The sequence below is a fragment of the Vespa velutina genome, chromosome 2 (assembly GCF_912470025.1).
Source record: "Vespa velutina chromosome 2, iVesVel2.1, whole genome shotgun sequence".
Classification (NCBI taxonomy): Eukaryota; Metazoa; Arthropoda; class Insecta; order Hymenoptera; family Vespidae; genus Vespa; species Vespa velutina.
The window spans coordinates 9651132-9668320 of NC_062189.1; the positions used below are offsets into that span (position 1 = coordinate 9651132).

At 27.4% G+C, this 17189-nt stretch overlaps 4 protein-coding genes across 8 annotated transcripts; 3 read left to right on the forward strand and 1 right to left on the reverse strand.

Annotated features, from left to right (window-relative positions):
* Positions 1–395: 395 nt before the first annotated feature.
* LOC124947375 (fructose-1,6-bisphosphatase 1) lies at positions 396–2661 on the forward strand. The gene is made up of 4 exons (XM_047489460.1): positions 396–936; positions 1369–1833; positions 1923–2112; positions 2206–2661. The coding sequence occupies exons 1-4, from the start codon at positions 764–766 to the stop codon at positions 2392–2394; spliced, it is 1017 nt and encodes a 338-aa protein (XP_047345416.1). The 5' UTR covers positions 396–763; the 3' UTR covers positions 2395–2661.
* Positions 1425–6926, reverse strand: LOC124947372 (heat shock 70 kDa protein cognate 5). Of its 3 annotated transcripts, XR_007100390.1 has the most exons (13): positions 6704–6926; positions 6172–6233; positions 5898–6043; positions 5654–5777; positions 5286–5594; positions 5035–5197; positions 4495–4951; positions 4033–4329; positions 3644–3831; positions 3433–3573; positions 3252–3337; positions 2231–2373; positions 1425–1790 (listed from the first exon to the last, which is right to left on the reverse strand). XR_007100390.1 is itself a non-coding variant. In XM_047489454.1 (12 exons), the coding sequence occupies exons 1-11, from the start codon at positions 6794–6796 to the stop codon at positions 3254–3256; spliced, it is 2064 nt and encodes a 687-aa protein (XP_047345410.1). In that variant the 5' UTR covers positions 6797–6926; the 3' UTR covers positions 1425–1790; positions 3252–3253. The 3 variants fall into 3 exon arrangements, 2 of the variants coding, with proteins under 2 accessions (XP_047345410.1, XP_047345408.1); XM_047489454.1 differs by lacking the exon at positions 2231–2373; XM_047489452.1 differs by lacking the exons at positions 1425–1790; positions 2231–2373 and having other exon boundaries at positions 2591–3337; positions 6704–6925.
* A 351-nt stretch (positions 6927–7277) lies between these two features.
* Positions 7278–8961, forward strand: LOC124947374 (tRNA-dihydrouridine(20a/20b) synthase [NAD(P)+]-like). Of its 3 annotated transcripts, XM_047489458.1 has the most exons (4): positions 7278–7294; positions 7381–7578; positions 7689–7886; positions 7981–8961. In XM_047489458.1, exons 2-4 carry the CDS (start codon positions 7403–7405, stop codon positions 8798–8800), a joined length of 1194 nt encoding a protein of 397 aa, XP_047345414.1. In that variant the 5' UTR covers positions 7278–7294; positions 7381–7402; the 3' UTR covers positions 8801–8961. The 3 variants fall into 3 exon arrangements, with proteins under 3 accessions (XP_047345414.1, XP_047345413.1, XP_047345415.1); XM_047489457.1 differs by lacking the exon at positions 7278–7294 and having other exon boundaries at positions 7301–7578; XM_047489459.1 differs by lacking the exon at positions 7278–7294 and having other exon boundaries at positions 7432–7574.
* Positions 8962–11093: 2132 nt separating this feature from the next.
* On the forward strand, positions 11094–16373 carry LOC124947129. Its single transcript, XM_047488851.1, has 8 exons — positions 11094–11400; positions 11609–11681; positions 11758–12004; positions 12332–12415; positions 12525–12612; positions 12706–13078; positions 13153–14962; positions 15739–16373. Exons 3-8 carry the CDS (start codon positions 11998–12000, stop codon positions 15741–15743), a joined length of 2367 nt encoding a protein of 788 aa, XP_047344807.1. The 5' UTR covers positions 11094–11400; positions 11609–11681; positions 11758–11997; the 3' UTR covers positions 15744–16373.
* Positions 16374–17189: the final 816 nt, after the last annotated feature.

Genomic DNA, 17189 nt, shown 5'->3' on the forward strand with positions numbered 1-17189 from the left:
TAATAAGCGTACTTCTATTATGTTGCAAAAAATAACGACTGTTAGGCAAATATATTGGAAAGACATACAGTGATTAGTGATATGTGATCGAAAATCTTGCAACTGTTGTAATGTGTGAAAGAATCTAAGTATGACATAAGGAGTAGCAATAACTGCAAGAAAATATTATTGCAAATGAAAATTATAAAAAGCAGTTTTTTATATATTACAGTCTTGTTTCTCATATCCTATAAAAGCAGGATTCTCACAAGAATTTCTGTACATAGAGAATGAGCATTAGAATATACAAGGTGTCCCATGCAACTAGAACAGGCTATATTTCCTAGACGGTTGAAAACAGAAAAAATGTTATAGATGAAAATTAAATGGTATCAGATGATGCATAATATGTAAATAATTTTATGCACTTTTGTGCATCAGTGTATCAGAAAAATGTAACTGCACTTTTTTATGGAAACATATTTTTAACTGCATCAGTTGATGCAATTTTTATATTCTATATAAATATATCAACATACTTATGCCCTAAACTTATACATTAAGAAGTTATCTTACGCTTATACTTGTACCAAACATATAATTAAAAAAAGTACGTTCAGTAAAAGTCGTATTTTGCTGGTAGTGCTTATTAAGCTGCTTTTGATGTAGAACAGCAGCTATTGATGTAGAATAGAGCTTATATAATGCGATGTCTTGCAAAACAACTTTAGTCTCTACTGAAATACTGAACCATTCGATTTTGTGACGTTCCTCACTCATCAAGATGACATCAAACAATACTTTTGATTCAAATTGTATGACTCTTACGAGATTTGTTCTTGACGAACAACGTAAGTTTCCTACGGCAACTGGTGATCTTAGCCAATTGTTAAACAGCATACAAACCGCCGTAAAAGCTGTTAGTTCAGCTGTGAGAAAAGCCGGTATTGCAAATATGTAAGTAATTGATTTTATATTTATAAAAAAACGTCAACGTGAAAATTGAGAAATAGATACTTATCATGTAATAATCGTGAAAAAATGGAAAATTTATAAAATAATTATGAAATTATTACTATTGACTCTTACATTAATTTTTTATAAAACATAAATTATATAACTTTGACAATTAGTTAAGATATGAAATAATTTTTGTTTGAATGGCTTAGTATAAATATTAGTATTTTTCCACATATTTACGTCTATATCGATATCTTCTATTATGCACTTTTATAAAGAGAGCATAATGAAAAAAATGTTTTGTTCGAAAAATGTTGGAGATTAAAGTTTATCTATGTTTTCGCAGACCGTACTTTTTTCTTCTAAGAAAAAAAAGAAAATTTTTAAGAATCATCTATCTTTAGTGAAACTTTCCGTTTATTTTCACAGGTATGGCATAGCTGGTAATATAAATATTCAAGGCGAAGAGGTAAAAAAATTAGACATTTTAAGTAACGAACTCTTTATTAACATGTTAACGTCTTCGTTCACAACCTGCATTCTCGTCAGTGAAGAAAATAAAAATATGATTGAGGTTGAAACGGAAAATCAGGGTAAATACATCGTGTGCTTCGATCCTTTGGATGGTTCCTCAAATATCGATTGTTTGGTGTCAGTCGGATCGATATTCGGAATTTATAAAAAATTAGATAACACCAATAGTTCCAGTGTTTCTAACGCTCTTCAGCCAGGCCAAAATATAGTTGCTGCTGGTTACGCGCTTTATGGTTCGGCCACTATGATTGTTCTTTCCATCGGACATGGAGTTAACGGATTTATGTACGATCCAGCGATCGGAGAATTCATTTTAACTGAAAAAAATATGCGTATACCAGAGAAAGGAAATATTTACAGGTATGTGATGATATTTTATGTACTATATCTGTATAATTATTTATCGACAACCTAAAAAGAACTTGATCAATAATTATTTTAACTGACAGTATTAACGAAGGAAATGAGAGTACATGGGATTCAGCTATAAAAGAGTATATACATTCCAAAAAATACCCGAGTAACGGTAAACCGTATAATTCACGATACGTTGGTTCAATGGTTGCTGATGTACATAGGACTATTAAATATGGAGGAATTTTCTTGTATCCTTCAACGAAAAACAATCCCAATGGCAAGGTATAACAAATCTGTAGAAGTTCCTAACGAGCTGAATATTAGCAGTATTTTCGAAAACTAATACTAACGAAAATAACGTAATTATATTCGTAGCTACGTCTTTTATATGAGAGCATACCAATGGCTTATATAATAAAAGAAGCAGGAGGTCTCGCATCAAATGGAAAAATCGATATTTTAGATATAATTCCGGAAAGTATTCATCAAAGATCACCAGTTTTCTTAGGATCCAAAGATGATGTTCAAGATGTGTTAGAGTTTCTAAAGAAAGCCAAATCATAAAATAGATTTAATTAAATTTATATATCGTAATTTGAAATATTTTCAAAATTAAATCTTGAATCAAAATCACTGAATTCAAGAATTTTCATTTGTATCAATAAACGCAATATAAAATTTGGAATTATTTATTGAATAACACAAAGAAAACATGAAAATTATTGTATTGGGAGTAGGTTTCCAAATAAAAAATTTGTGAAATAGATCATATTATGTATACGATATTAGTACGTTATAGCACATAATACATTTTATATATAATTAACTATATACGTATTGTGTAATTCTTATGCTATATATCTGTCTATATATACCAAGCATTCTTATAACATTCTTTTCATTGTCAATCATAATACACATTCATACTGTATGAACTACCATAGAACTCTATAGTAGCAAAGAATGAACTAACATACTAAGAATTTTAACACTGTTGACGAAATAGTGTCTAATCATTAAATTGACACAGGCGAGAACAGTATTCTTAAACACCATCTGTCATTTCACATTTTAGGCTGCATAAACATGTCATTAGCAATATTTTTTATTGGATTATGTACACAATTTACAAAACGATTTTCTAGCCCGACAATTGCTTCCAAGTTAAACTGCGATCAATACATATTGCAGGAAATTATTGTTACCTTCGAACTAATATTTCCTATTTTTATTGGCGAACTAATTCTCTCTGTATGAGAGCACATTACAGTAAAAAAAGTAAGTTTGCAACAAATACACAATTAGTGAATTTGATTATATACATTTAACAAAATGACATTTTTTAAGCTGGCTATGTAAAACGATAATTGGTGTTTATGTAGCTATGTGCAAGAAATTTATATTTATTGAGGAATTTTTACCATTAGTTTTTCTCCTCTTTCTTCTCTTGAGGTTCTTGTTGACTTTGGTTACTACTGCCGCTGCTGCTTTCTCTTTCTGCCGCCATCTACATCAATCACATTGATTTAGATTAAGGACAAATATATGAGACAATTAAAAACAAATACGTGTTGAATATTTCATATTCATATACATGCTTACTTTTTTATATGCCATTTCGAACAATTTCAAACTTGCTTGCTGTAATTCATTGGTTTGCTTCTTAATGTCCTCTGGATCCATATCATCTTTTTTGGCTAATGTTTCCCTTGTCTTGGCAACCAATTCTTTCAACTTATCGCACTAAAAATAAATGAAACATTAAAAATCAGTTGTAAATGCACATATTATAAAATTAATATAATTATTATACCTCGTCTTGTGGAAGTTGTGCCTTGAATTCTTCTAATTTAGACTCCGTATCGTGTATAATTCCTTCGGCTTGATTAACAGCTTCTACTCTATCTTTTTTTATCTTGTCTGCTTTGGCATATTGTTCTGCATTCTTTACCATATTTTCAATTTCGTCTTTGCTTAGACCACCGCTGGACTGAATTACAACTACAAATAACAACCGGAAGGTAAAATACTTTTAAATCAACATAATTTTTGACTTACTTTATGTAAATTATATAAATTTACTCAGTCAAAGACTTCCACATATATTACTCTACTTTAGAATAAATTTTGGAGACGAAAAATAAAACCATCATAGTAATAATAAAATAAGCAATTTGGAAAAAAATAATTATTTTTACATACTTTGTTGTTCTTTGCCAGTACCCTTGTCTCTAGCAGATACATGAACGATACCATTCGCATCAATATCAAACGTTACTTCAATTTGAGGAACTCCTCTTGGAGCGGGAGGTATTCCGACTAATGTGAACTGCCCTAAAAGTTTATTGTCACAAGCCATTTCTCGTTCGCCTTGATGAACCTTAATTTCTACTTGAGTTTGACCATCTGCTGCTGTGGAAAATACTTGACTTTTTTTCGTAGGAATAGTTGTGTTTCGCGATATTAATTTTGTGAAGACGCCCCCAAGTGTTTCGATACCTATAAAGAATAGACGAAAGTAATAACTAAAATTTATATAATTTAAATTAATTATTTCACTTAAATGTCAGTAATGAAATATCCTCATTGTTGTCAGAGAGAAGATTAGACAATTATACATCATTCGTTAAAATCAACAATTTATGAGAAATATAGAATAATTACCCAGCGACAGAGGGGTAACATCGAGAAGGAGAACATCAGTCACATCTCCAGCAAGTACACCACCCTGAACAGCAGCACCAACAGCTACAGCTTCATCAGGATTAACAGCTTTTGAAGGTTGCCGACCGAATATTTCTTGAACTGTTTGTTGAACTTTAGGTACCCTAGTCATCCCTCCAACCAAAAGAACTTCACCGATGTCAGATTTTGATATTTCAGCATCAGAAAGAGCTTTTTGACATGGTTGTACAGTACGCTTAATGAGGTCATTTACAAGACTTTCAAATTTGCTTCTTGTAAGTTTAAGATTCAAGTGTTTAGGTCCACTTGAATCCATGGTTAAATATGGTAGATTTATATCAGTTTGTAAAGAACTTGATAATTCAATTTTCGCTTTTTCAGCTGCTTCCTTTAATCGTTGCATAGCCATAGCATCTTTGGCCACATCTATACCTTGCTATAAATAAGTAATTACCGATTATGTTACGAAAAAATTCTTTTCTACAATTTTTTATATCTTTACAATTTATTAGTACATACGTCTTTTTTAAATTCGGTCACCAAATAATTAACTAACGCGTTATCAAAATCTTCACCTCCCAAAAATGTATCTCCATTAGTTGATTTTACTTCAAAAACACCTTTTTGAATTTCTAAGATCGATATATCAAAAGTACCACCACCTAAGTCGTATACTGCAATACTAAACGAATATATATTAATTAAAAATTTGTATATTTGTGCATAAAAAATTAACTAGAAAATAAATATAAGTATAAATAACTACTTACATTTTATCATCTGTTTTATCCATACCATATGCAAGTGCAGCTGCAGTAGGCTCATTGATTACTCTAAGCACATTTAATCCAGCAATTTGACCTGCATCCTTTGTAGCCTGCCTTTGTGAATCATTGAAATATGCAGGCACAGTGATGACAGCATTTTTAGCTGGTGTGCTAAGATATGCCTCTGCAGTTTCTTTCATTTTCATAAGTACAAAAGCACCAATTTGACTAGGAGAGTACATCTTTCCATCTCCTCCTTGTACCCATGCATCTCCATTAGATGCTTTCACGATTTTATAAGATACTGTTTTCCTGTAATAAGATAATACATGCAACTATTATTTAATTTAGAAAGTATATACACTACTTACATGTCTTTTTTCACTTCAGCATCATCGAATTTTCTCCCAATGAGTCGTTTAGTTGCATAAAATGTATTAGAAGAGTTTGTAACTGCTTGACGTTTAGCAGGCATACCCACTAAACGTTCTCCGTCTAAAATTTTATTAACTCTTTATTATCATTTTATTAAATATATATCTAAGAAAAACAAACTAAAACAGTATATTAAAATATTGTTTAAATAACCAAAGGAATAAAATTATAAACAATTACCTTTGGTGAATGCAATATAAGATGGTGTTGTTCGTGAACCTTCAGAATTCTCAATAACCTTTGGCTGTTTACCTTCCATTACTGCTACACAAGAAAATGTTGTACCAAGATCAATACCAATAACAGCTCCTTTGACACCTTCAGATCTAAATATATTGAAAAAAACATTTTTTAATATACATTACAAAAATTTCTCCTAGCATGTGTAAAGTAGAAATACTTTTTCTTAAATCATATTTGTTTTTTTATGTAATCATTATAAAAGATTACTTACTTGTAACGACATTGTTGTAAATCTGTATAACGTTGAGGCAGGGCAATTCCAGGAGCTGCAACCTAAAAATCATTATGATATATGAGAAAGAACTATATAAACAATTATTTAAATAATATTCATATATGTGTATATATATATATATATATATATATATGCATTCAAAGAAAAGTAAAATATATTAGTAATATATTAGCAATTGACAATCGTGTAAGTGATGAAATATTATTGTACATTTGCACCACCAATCCTGAAAGACTTATTTAACGCTCTTTCTTGATGATTAAGAAATCCTTAGTACAGAAGCTGCCCGAAATAAAAGAAAAGCCGGTTTCTGAATCAATTGCAAACAAAACCTTATATCCATTGATGTGTTAATTTGCATTAATTGCAGGACGTTTTGCAAATAGATACGTAAAAACATAGTGGAATGAATCTTTTCTTTTACGTGATATAGAAATCGTATACGACGCACACATTTTATTCGATCAATGATTCGCTCGACGTGATGAGAATCGCCATCAAAACTTACATTTTTAAGTATCGTACTAAACTGCTGTTTTCTGACAATATCGCAGCCAACACCGTTACAGCTTCTGCTAAACAATCTTGTGGCAGCCAACATTTTCGTTTATTCCTTTGATTAAGTCTAATTTCGGTGAAGAAACGAACCGGAAATCTAAAGACCAACTTCACGTGTAGTGATGCAACTCCTACAAAGCCTCACGATACGCACTCTATGCACGCTACTATCACTTTCGTAGAACATGCAAGAAGGACAAACAAATTCTTGCATTGACCAATCTTCAATAGCCTCCAAGACTTTGAACCAATCAAAAATCGAATTTAGACGCTCCGCCTTCTTGTGACTTCAGAACTATCCCGAACATTCGAAAAATTCATCAAATTAATTACGAAGATAAGATTTACTTGGAAGACGTAAAGAACTATGTTATCATTTGAAAATTATAATAATTCTCTGTTATATTACTTTTCTCGATATAATTTTTCTACTTTATATAATACATACAATTAAATTAACGGTATATAATAAAGAGTAGATCGACAACCGGAACTACAGTGTAATGTAGTAACTATTTCCGGAATTTCAAGCAAATATGATGTAATCATTTACTAAAGTTACCGCGCACATCGCAAGAACGATATAATCGATTCACAGTTCTCTTTTTCTCTGTTTCATTCCAACAGATGATGCTACGTTGGCACATAAATGATAACAGATTCTACATCTTGGTTACTATTATTACTATGGGTAAATAACCTTTTTTTGAAGCATCTACAACGTGTAGCGTTTTACATCTTAAGGAAGATGACGGTCGATATTGTCGAATTATTAAAAGAACCGAGAATAATAAAGGTCTGCGCGCCAATGGTTAGATATAGTAAGTAAGTAACAATAGAGTATTTTTAATGAATACTCTATTTTTTGCTGCCAGTTTTTAATAAAATTAAATATGAATTAGTATTAACAATGTATTTTTATGAATTTCATTCAGATTACCATTTAGAATGTTGGTCAGACGATATGAATGTGACATTTGCTTCACACCTATGATAGTGGCAAATTCATTTGTGAAGTCGGCTAAAGCTAGAGATAGTGAATTTTCAACAATAGAGGAGGATACTCCGCTTATTGCACAGTTTGCAGCCAACAATGTAGCAGATTTCTCTAATGCAGCAGAAATAATTGCTCCGTATGTTTCTTTTATATAAGTATATTATAACTACATTTTATTTATCTAAATATACATTTAGATATGTGTTCATAATGCAACGTCTCTTTTGCAGATATTGTGATGGAGTTGATTTAAACAGTGGTTGTCCGCAACGATGGGCTATAAATGAAGGATATGGTGTAGACATGTTAAAACATCCAGAACTTGTAAAAGACATAGTATCTCAAGTCAGAAATCGTGTGCCTCATCCATTCACTGTTTCTGTAAAAATACGTATATTAAAAGATATTCGCAGAACAGTTGATTTTTGTCAAACACTAGAGAAAGCTGGTGTATCATTTTTAACTGTACATGCAAGAACACCTGAAATGCGTTATGAACCTATACATTTAGATGATCTTAAAATTGTTAGAGATAGTGTACAATTACCACTTATTGCTAATGGAGATGTGAAAAATCTAGAAAATGCACAAAAACTATATGAAGCAACTAATTGTCAAGGAATAATGAGTGCAAGAGGTATTTTAACAAATCCAGCTCTTTTTTCAGGATATACAACTACACCACTTAGTTGTATTCAAGATTGGATAGATATTACAGCTAGGATTGATGCACATTTTTTATGTTTCCATCACCATTTAGTATTTATGACTGAGAAAATGTTATCAAAAAAAGATAGGGTATATCTTAATAGTTTGAAAACCAGAAAATCTGTTTTAGAATTTCTTGGAAATCATTTTGATATAAGACCAAGCCCATCTTGTGATATAATAGAACAAATATTTTGTGATATTAGTGAAAGTAATATTGCATATGATAATGAAAAGCACGCTAAAAATAGACAAAATATGGAATGTAATAATATATATATCGAAAGAGATCAATCAGAAATACCTAATTATCTTCTAGGAGATTTATTTCAAGAAGCATAGAATTTTCTATACAAAATTTCATGAAAAAATAATTTTAACACAGAACTATACTATGTACAGTTTTAAAGTATTGTCATTTTTTTTCATTTTTGTAAAATATGATATCAATGCAAAACAATTATTTGTAATGTATAGAAATATATTTTACCTTTTAAACGAAATTATAAGATTTCATTTTTCATCCACTCAATCAAAGCTGTATTCAACCATCTTTTGCTCAATTTATACGTGACTTTAGTAACAGGTGTAGAAAAAATAAAAACTAGAAACGCATTAGGATAAGATTAACCTTTTTCTTAATTTATTGTATTAATGTATGCTTGTTCAAGTACACTATGCTCCTCACATTATTAACGTATTTGGTTTAAAGGATTGAATTGATTAAAAGAATTCATTTAAAAAATATAAACATAGATACTACTCTCATATTCGATTGATATTACATGCACTGTTTCTGAATTCACTTAAAATAATAGTAATATAATATAGTAGAATAATAAAGTAATAGAGTACTCTAAAAAATACATAATTATTATACTTGTTTTATTTAAGTAATAGTAATATTATTATTATTTTACTAAACCAGTTTATTATTTTATTAATAAATTATTAATAATTAAGCAAAAAATTATATATATATATAATTATTAGTTATAAAAGTGACAATGTACTAAATTTTATTCGATTGTGTAATAGTTTACGCCAACAATGAGTTGGCGTAACTATGGACCGATTTTGATGAACAATGTCTTATTTTAAATTTCTCATTTTCCTTAAAAAAAACGTGTCGAAAAATGATATTTCTTAAATAATAGTTTATGTCTAAAAATAAAATTTTTTCAAAAATTCAATAAAGTGAGGATCTCGCTTAAATGTTCATTTTTAAAATGAGACGTTGTTCATTAAAATTGGCCAAGAATTACGTCTTGACTCATTATTGGTGTAAACGCTGTTCTCGATATTTTTCGCAAACAAAAATATCGTATAGTGGCGTCCCTTGAAATCTGTGGTAAAAGAGAAGTTGGTACTTCCACTATTGATTTTCATATAGAATGATGTGTATTTGTTCCATGAAGTAGACGATTACCTGCTTATTTTTTCCGTAAACTGATGGTCAGATTTTCTGATCCATTTAAACACAAGGAAATGCTTTTCACGATGGTCACATAAAAAAGCTATGATAACTCATTCTGGCATTTTAAATTTCAAATTCAAAAAATTAGTTGTTTATTACTTTGAAATGTACACTATCACTTTTATGCTTACTATTATATATTATGGTTCTATAAATGTATTTTTTATATACACATAGGTAACAAACTGATTCTTATAATATATAGATCAAAAGAAAATCTAAAATCGTTTAAAAAATTATCTAAAAATAATTAAAATAATTAAAAAGTTTATCAATGAATGTCCAGATATAAAGTAATAAAAACAATATTTGAAATATAGCTGGGAAAAGTAAAGTTTATGTTCCTATGATAGAAAACCTAGTATATATTTCTAAAATTAAGAAAAAAATCTTTAATTTTTCAAAATTCTTGGAACGTAGCAGTAAAACTATATTTTAAACTGATAAACAATTAGAATTGTGTAATATTTTAATATATTTTTTACACTGAAAGCCGAAATTTTTTAGAAGTTCTTCCTTATCTGATAAGGAATAATTAAATAAGACGTTATTATCCAATCTCATATTTATTTCCTCCACCGATAACTGGAATGTACGTTTCGAGTTGATTTGTACTAAATAAAATACAACGGCAGTATAATTTTGTTTAATGACAAATGCATATAGTATATACATTTATAGATTATTTTATAAAAAATAATAATTAATGAATATATATTTATAAATTATATATTATTTTTATAAAAATCAGAACATTTGTTCGTTTCTACATTATTAACGAAGTAGAACTCCCAGCGTTATTTTTAGTATTTTTGCTATAGGAGTAATCCACTTTATAGTATTACTATTAGTACTACTATTACTATAATAATAATAATAAAGATAAGAAAAATAAGTAAATATATCATGAACATCTTAAAATACATATGATGATGGAAAAGAAAGATACAAATATGAAAGATTGAAAAGTGTTAATTCATAGCTTATTAAACCACCTATGATATAACTAAAAGTTTATACACCAATGTGATAGGCGCATGGTAGGAGCAGCGTTCCCCGTTTGTGCTTGTAATTCATATTTTATCCACACCTGTCGCTGAAGTCATACACGCTTTGGACGAAAGATGGTGAACAGTCTTAATAGCTACAAATGTACGTATTATTATTATTATTAAAATCTGGTTGAAATTATTATTCTGCTTAACTATGTGATGCATCACGTTTGGTAGAAGGCCATACGTTTAGAAAATCTATAATATAGTTGCCCGTTACTTTAGTAAATCAACTATGATACAGAAAAATGAATGAGATAAGTTGTTGAAAAAAATATCATAAGTGTGAGCAAAAAATGACAGACGGATGGTGGAATTCAACAAACGTGTTATTGTCATTTTTACCATCACACCATCGTTATTACCACTACTATTGTTAAGACGAATTACAATCTGTTTTTTTTCGTCACTATGTATGTAAAATATTTAATCTTATTTCTCCTATATATGTTTGATTAAAAAAAGATTTTCGATAAAATATAACTTTTATGTATAAACATTTTCTTCTATTATTTCAGTAGGGAACTTTTAATGCATATGTTCTTTAACGTAGTGTTTTGTTTATTTTATCATAATTCTGTTTTTCATACTATTTTTGGAACTCTTTCTTTTAATTTTCAGAAAATGGCACAACTTATTCAAGATACGATTATTAACAGTTCTTTAGCTTTGTCTAAATCATTACAAAATGATGGTATATAATTTGTTTCTCTTATATTTGAATCATAATAATATATTTCCGAAGTATAACTTTAGTATCTTTCATTTAGATAATGCATTTGATAAAAAAGCATTGCTACATGAAAAGGAAGAAACAGATATTATATTAATACATGAAAACTGTGACAGAATATTGAGAAATCATAAGAACGAAGAAGTACAGAATAATAAATTGCATAATACTAAATCATTCGAAAAAGTTTTTTCATGGCTTGTTACATTTGATAGAGTAATGCATTCATCTATAGGAAAGAGAAGTTTCCATCTTCTAGAAGAATTGCTCTCCATCTATGTCAAGTAAGGCTTTTATAATAATTAAAATATTAATTAAGAATATATACAATGAAGTTTTACTTTTTTAGCAATATTTTAAAATTTATGGAAATAAATTACATTATGACATATGAAGTTATTAAATTAAAAAAGCATATAAGTAATACATTAATATTTTTTCATTTTTATTGGCACAATATTAGTGAGGTATAGTATTTATTATAAGGTGTTTTTTTTTAATAACTAAGAATAGTAATAGCACACACATATACAATTTATTTTTTATATAGCACATAAGCAATCATAACTCCTATTTAAACAAAATATCAGTATTATTGGCAATATATGTAGATATAGAATTAAGAACTTCCAAACGCTGTAAGGATCCTTCTAAGGTAGCTGCAAAACTTTTTAGTGCATTATGGATATATTTAAGTAAGTTTATATATGTTAATCATTAAAAAAAGAAACAAGAACTTAGAACTAAATATTTAATTATGCTATATTTTTCAATAATATTTATATATAATCATATAAATTTCAGATAAATCAAAAGAACATATATTTAAAGTATTACTTAGGATTAAGCTAATTACTAAAAGATATGCAAAGATTTGTGATCTTATATTCTCGTATGTAATAATTTTTATTTACATTTGTGTTTAAAGAAAAATTGTTTAAATTTCGATTCATATTACTCAATTAACTATTATTTTATTTTACAGTAAAAGCTTGACTAATTTAAAAACAAATGAAGAGTCTATAACAGGGATAAAATATATAAGATATTTATTCACTTTAAAGCTTTGGAGAAAAATAAAAGAAAATTCAGAAGACGCAAAACAAGTTGATGAATTAGCTGTAGCTATATTAGGATCACATATGCCAAAGATGCAAGCAGACTTATTGAAACTTGTACCTAAACTTCCTCTTAACTGTAAAAATGAAACATTATGGTTAATGCAACCAAACTTATTTGATCTAAAACAAGCATGTAATGATTTCCTCGTACTCGAAGAAAATATTGAGATAACTGAATATAATGAATTGCCTTCCACAATAAAAACTGAAAGAATATATAATTATACTAATTCAGAGGTAACTTCAATTTTTTATATTTATATTTATCATTAGATATTGTATTTCATTAAATATTCTGTTTAAATGCTTAGACAAATATGAATATTAACAAGAATAAAGAAATACACTCCTTGAGTTGTATATCTAATATAAATCAGAAGATAGCTTCAGATGAAAATAAATTAATGGAAAGTATTTGTGAAGAAAATGATAATTCTATAAAAAATCATATTAAAAAAAAAATAGAAAAAAATAAAAAATTTAAATTAGTGCCAAATGTAAAACCAGGAGAAATAATAGTCATTGATTTTTCTAAAGATAATGAGGAATGTATTTCCTTAAATAAAAGGAAAAAGAATAAATGTAAAAAAAATTTGGAGTGGCTTAGAATTGTGGCAAAAAAGTACCAGAAAAGCCCAAAACTTTTTTTTATAGATGATGCGAAAAATATTGATACTAAAGAATATGCAGATATATTAAATAAACAAAATAGATTAGAAGACTTGCAAAGCTCTCTAACATCTTTAATTGGTCATGATAGTTTCTATAACACGTTAAATTTTAATGAATGGATAATAAACCCTTGTCTGATTAAAAAATGTGTAGAAGAAAAAACATTAAGTGTTAATAATGAAAAAAATGTTGAATTGTACAGTCAAGAACCCTTGGTAGATATTACAGATACATCTGTACTAAAAAAAAAAAGTAAACAATGTGTTAATCAAAAAAATTCGATTGGTAGATGTGTAGATATAGTTGCTTTTGGTTTAAATGCAAAAGCAGAAGAAGATTTTGATTTATTTTCATTGGATGACAATGGTTCTATATCGATGTTTAAAAATATATCTTCTTCGTGCTCATCACCATTACTTATTCAATCAGATATAAAAATTTCTGAATCAAGAGAATTTTCTTCAAATTTTGGTTTTAAAAAGTTTGATCGCGAATCTAATGATATGAAAATGGAACAAATTTATGATTTCCAAGAAGCGGATATTTTAAAAGAAAATGATTCAAAAATACATATAACAAATCAAACTTTAATAGATGAAGCATGTATTTCCAAGGATGTACCCTCGAATCATTTACCAATTCAAACTGAAGATCTTCTTGTGCCACCCTATAATAATATATCAACGTCTTCATTGCAATTAGACTTCGAATTATTACCAACAGAACAATTGATAGAAACATTTAATTTACCATTACCTTTCAGTCAGTATGATTTAATATCAAATAATTCAATTCCTTTGGATTCACAATCTATATTTACAGAGAATGATAATATAAATATACAGCAAATTGTAAGTGGATTACAATCAGTTGAACCTTATGAACGAATACAGCAAAATATAAAGATATCTTCTGATTGCAACCAATTATATACAGACAAGGAGGTAATGGAAAATACAAGTCATTTTTGGAAACAAATAGATCTAATGGATTTAGATGATTCTTTACCACTAAAAAAACGTATAATGTTGAATTTTCGAAAATCTAATATTATTTTTAAAAATGATATAGAGAATGAACATTCTATAATTATGATAACAGAAGGTGTATCAGGAGATACCAATCTTTTGTATAAAGTAGAAACAGAAGACAATATTTTAATACCAACAGAAAAATCTTGCTTAAAACCTTTAAAAGGAAGTATTACAAAATCTGATACACAAATTTCCAAAATACCTCTTGTACAAGACAAATGTATGAAAGAAATTTCAACTAAAATCTCTATAAAACCCAACGTTAGAAAACTCGATATAACGTCATTTAATGAAGAAACATCAGTAAAAAGAAGAAAAGTTACATCCGAACTTTTACCTCTTTTAGACGCAAGTAGAGTTATATATTCAACAAATACACAAGCTCAAGCAAAAGATTTACTTTCTGGAATGAAAGGTAATTTGATATTAAAATTTGTTAGTATTTTGAATCAAATATCACTTTTATATTATGATAAATTATGTATTATACTCTACAATAATCTATATATATATACACACACACATTTTTATTTATTATATATATAAATTTTTTTTTATATTACTGTTACTTAAAATTCATATTATGTGTTTCACTATAAATCTTTTTAACTGAAACGATAAATTTAATTTTAAATATAGTAAATATAGTTTTATAAAAAATAATATCAATCGCATTAAATATACGGAATAATATATATACATACATGTGTAGCATGAATGTACATGTATAGCATATAATTATGTGATATCATCGATTGAAGATGTCTGCATTGAAGATTTATGGTTACTACAAATTACAAATCAAAGTAAGACAAGTAACTAATGTGTAAAAAAAATTTCTAAATCCAATTTTATGAGCATTGCATATATTTTTCTCTTTTTTCTTCTATAGCTGCCTTTAATTGTATAAATTATAATATGTAAAGCATAGTATGTAATGTAGTTAATAGTCTTACAATAGAAATTATCCCATTTGATGAACAATGATTTAACAAAAGTTTATTTATCTTAATATTTTAAGTTACATAGTATTTGTATTTGAAAACAAATCTTTTATTACTTATATATTTTTGATGTCATGACAACACAAATCATATCATTGAAGAGGTACCACTTTCAACATTTAAAAATAATGTCAATATTTTTATAAAATAAGAAAACTATGTTTATTTTTGTTTACTAATTTTTCAGTATGATGGAATCAGTGGTCAAAAAATACATATGATACCACCATTTGCAGTTAAAGCATAACATGCAGTCTATCATGTACAAGCTTGTATTACCACCAAAGAAGCAAAAAACATTTGCATTGAAAATATGATGGATAAGATCTAAGAATCCTATGAATATAGTATATTGACAATATAGCAGATTAAATAACTTCATGAATATGCTATAAATAGATAATGTATTTGAATATTAAATTCAAAATTAGTTATTAGTAATTAAGTTTGTGAGTGATTTATATCGTTAAAATCTAGTATCTCGCTGAAAATAAGTTCCATACTAAATTAACTTTTAAAATCAAGTTTATTTTAAGGTCATATTATAACACAGATAAATATATAATATTATTTTTTTGTTGTGTTAACATACAACAACAAAAAAACCTTTGTATATTCGTAAAAAAACAAAGTGATCTTGGAAAAACCATTAAAATATTTACGAAAAAAATTTTCTTCGTATTGTCACAGATAGACAATATTTAGGTAGCCTGTTTTAAATGAAACACCCTGTATACTAACAATAGTTCATCTTTGTCAATTTTTGATTATTTGATTACAATAATATTATAAACCATCTATTAAAACAATTATTTGACAACATTTAAATTATATTATTTTAAAGTTATTAGAGAGAAGTAGAAGCTAATAGAAGTTATTGAATCCCGATATGTACGTAAAAACATTTTGTATGTCATATTAATATTAAAAAGAACAGTTTCCTGTAAGTAGTATATATGATTGTATAATGGGGAATACTAACAAATATTGATTTTCTAGCTTCATGATTTTTAACCATAATTATTGTATAATCAAATATTTTACAAAAATTAATTGTTTATTGTCTCATTATGAATTAATTTTCTATCTGCAATAACATTATACTCTTTAGTATACATATAAAACTAAGAAACAATAATCAATAACCTGATGTCCATGATATATAATTCACAATAGATAACAGGTTCTAATATGGTATTATTGAGAACTGCATTAATCTTTTAATGATATAATAAAAATATGGAGTGCACTTGTATTAAATTTTAATCAAACAAATCTTAGAAAACGTACATAACTTTATTTTAAATCAGCAACATATTAATTTTATTATCACATTTTCTCAGAATATTTACTTGTAAAAATTTGGTTTATATATATATATATATATATATATATATATACACATATAATGATAAAGTGTAATAATGCAAGTAAAGATATATGAAAGTAATAAGGGCACGATATTTTCTTAATATTTATTAAAAGTAATTACCTTATTCGAAAAACACATGTAATGATTCCTTAAATGTTCACATACAGATGATAATATAATATCGTGTAAGAAATAAAATCTTCCATCGTAATTGAAGATTTTAAGAGAAAGTAATTAATTTTAACATTAAACGTAATAATACTTCG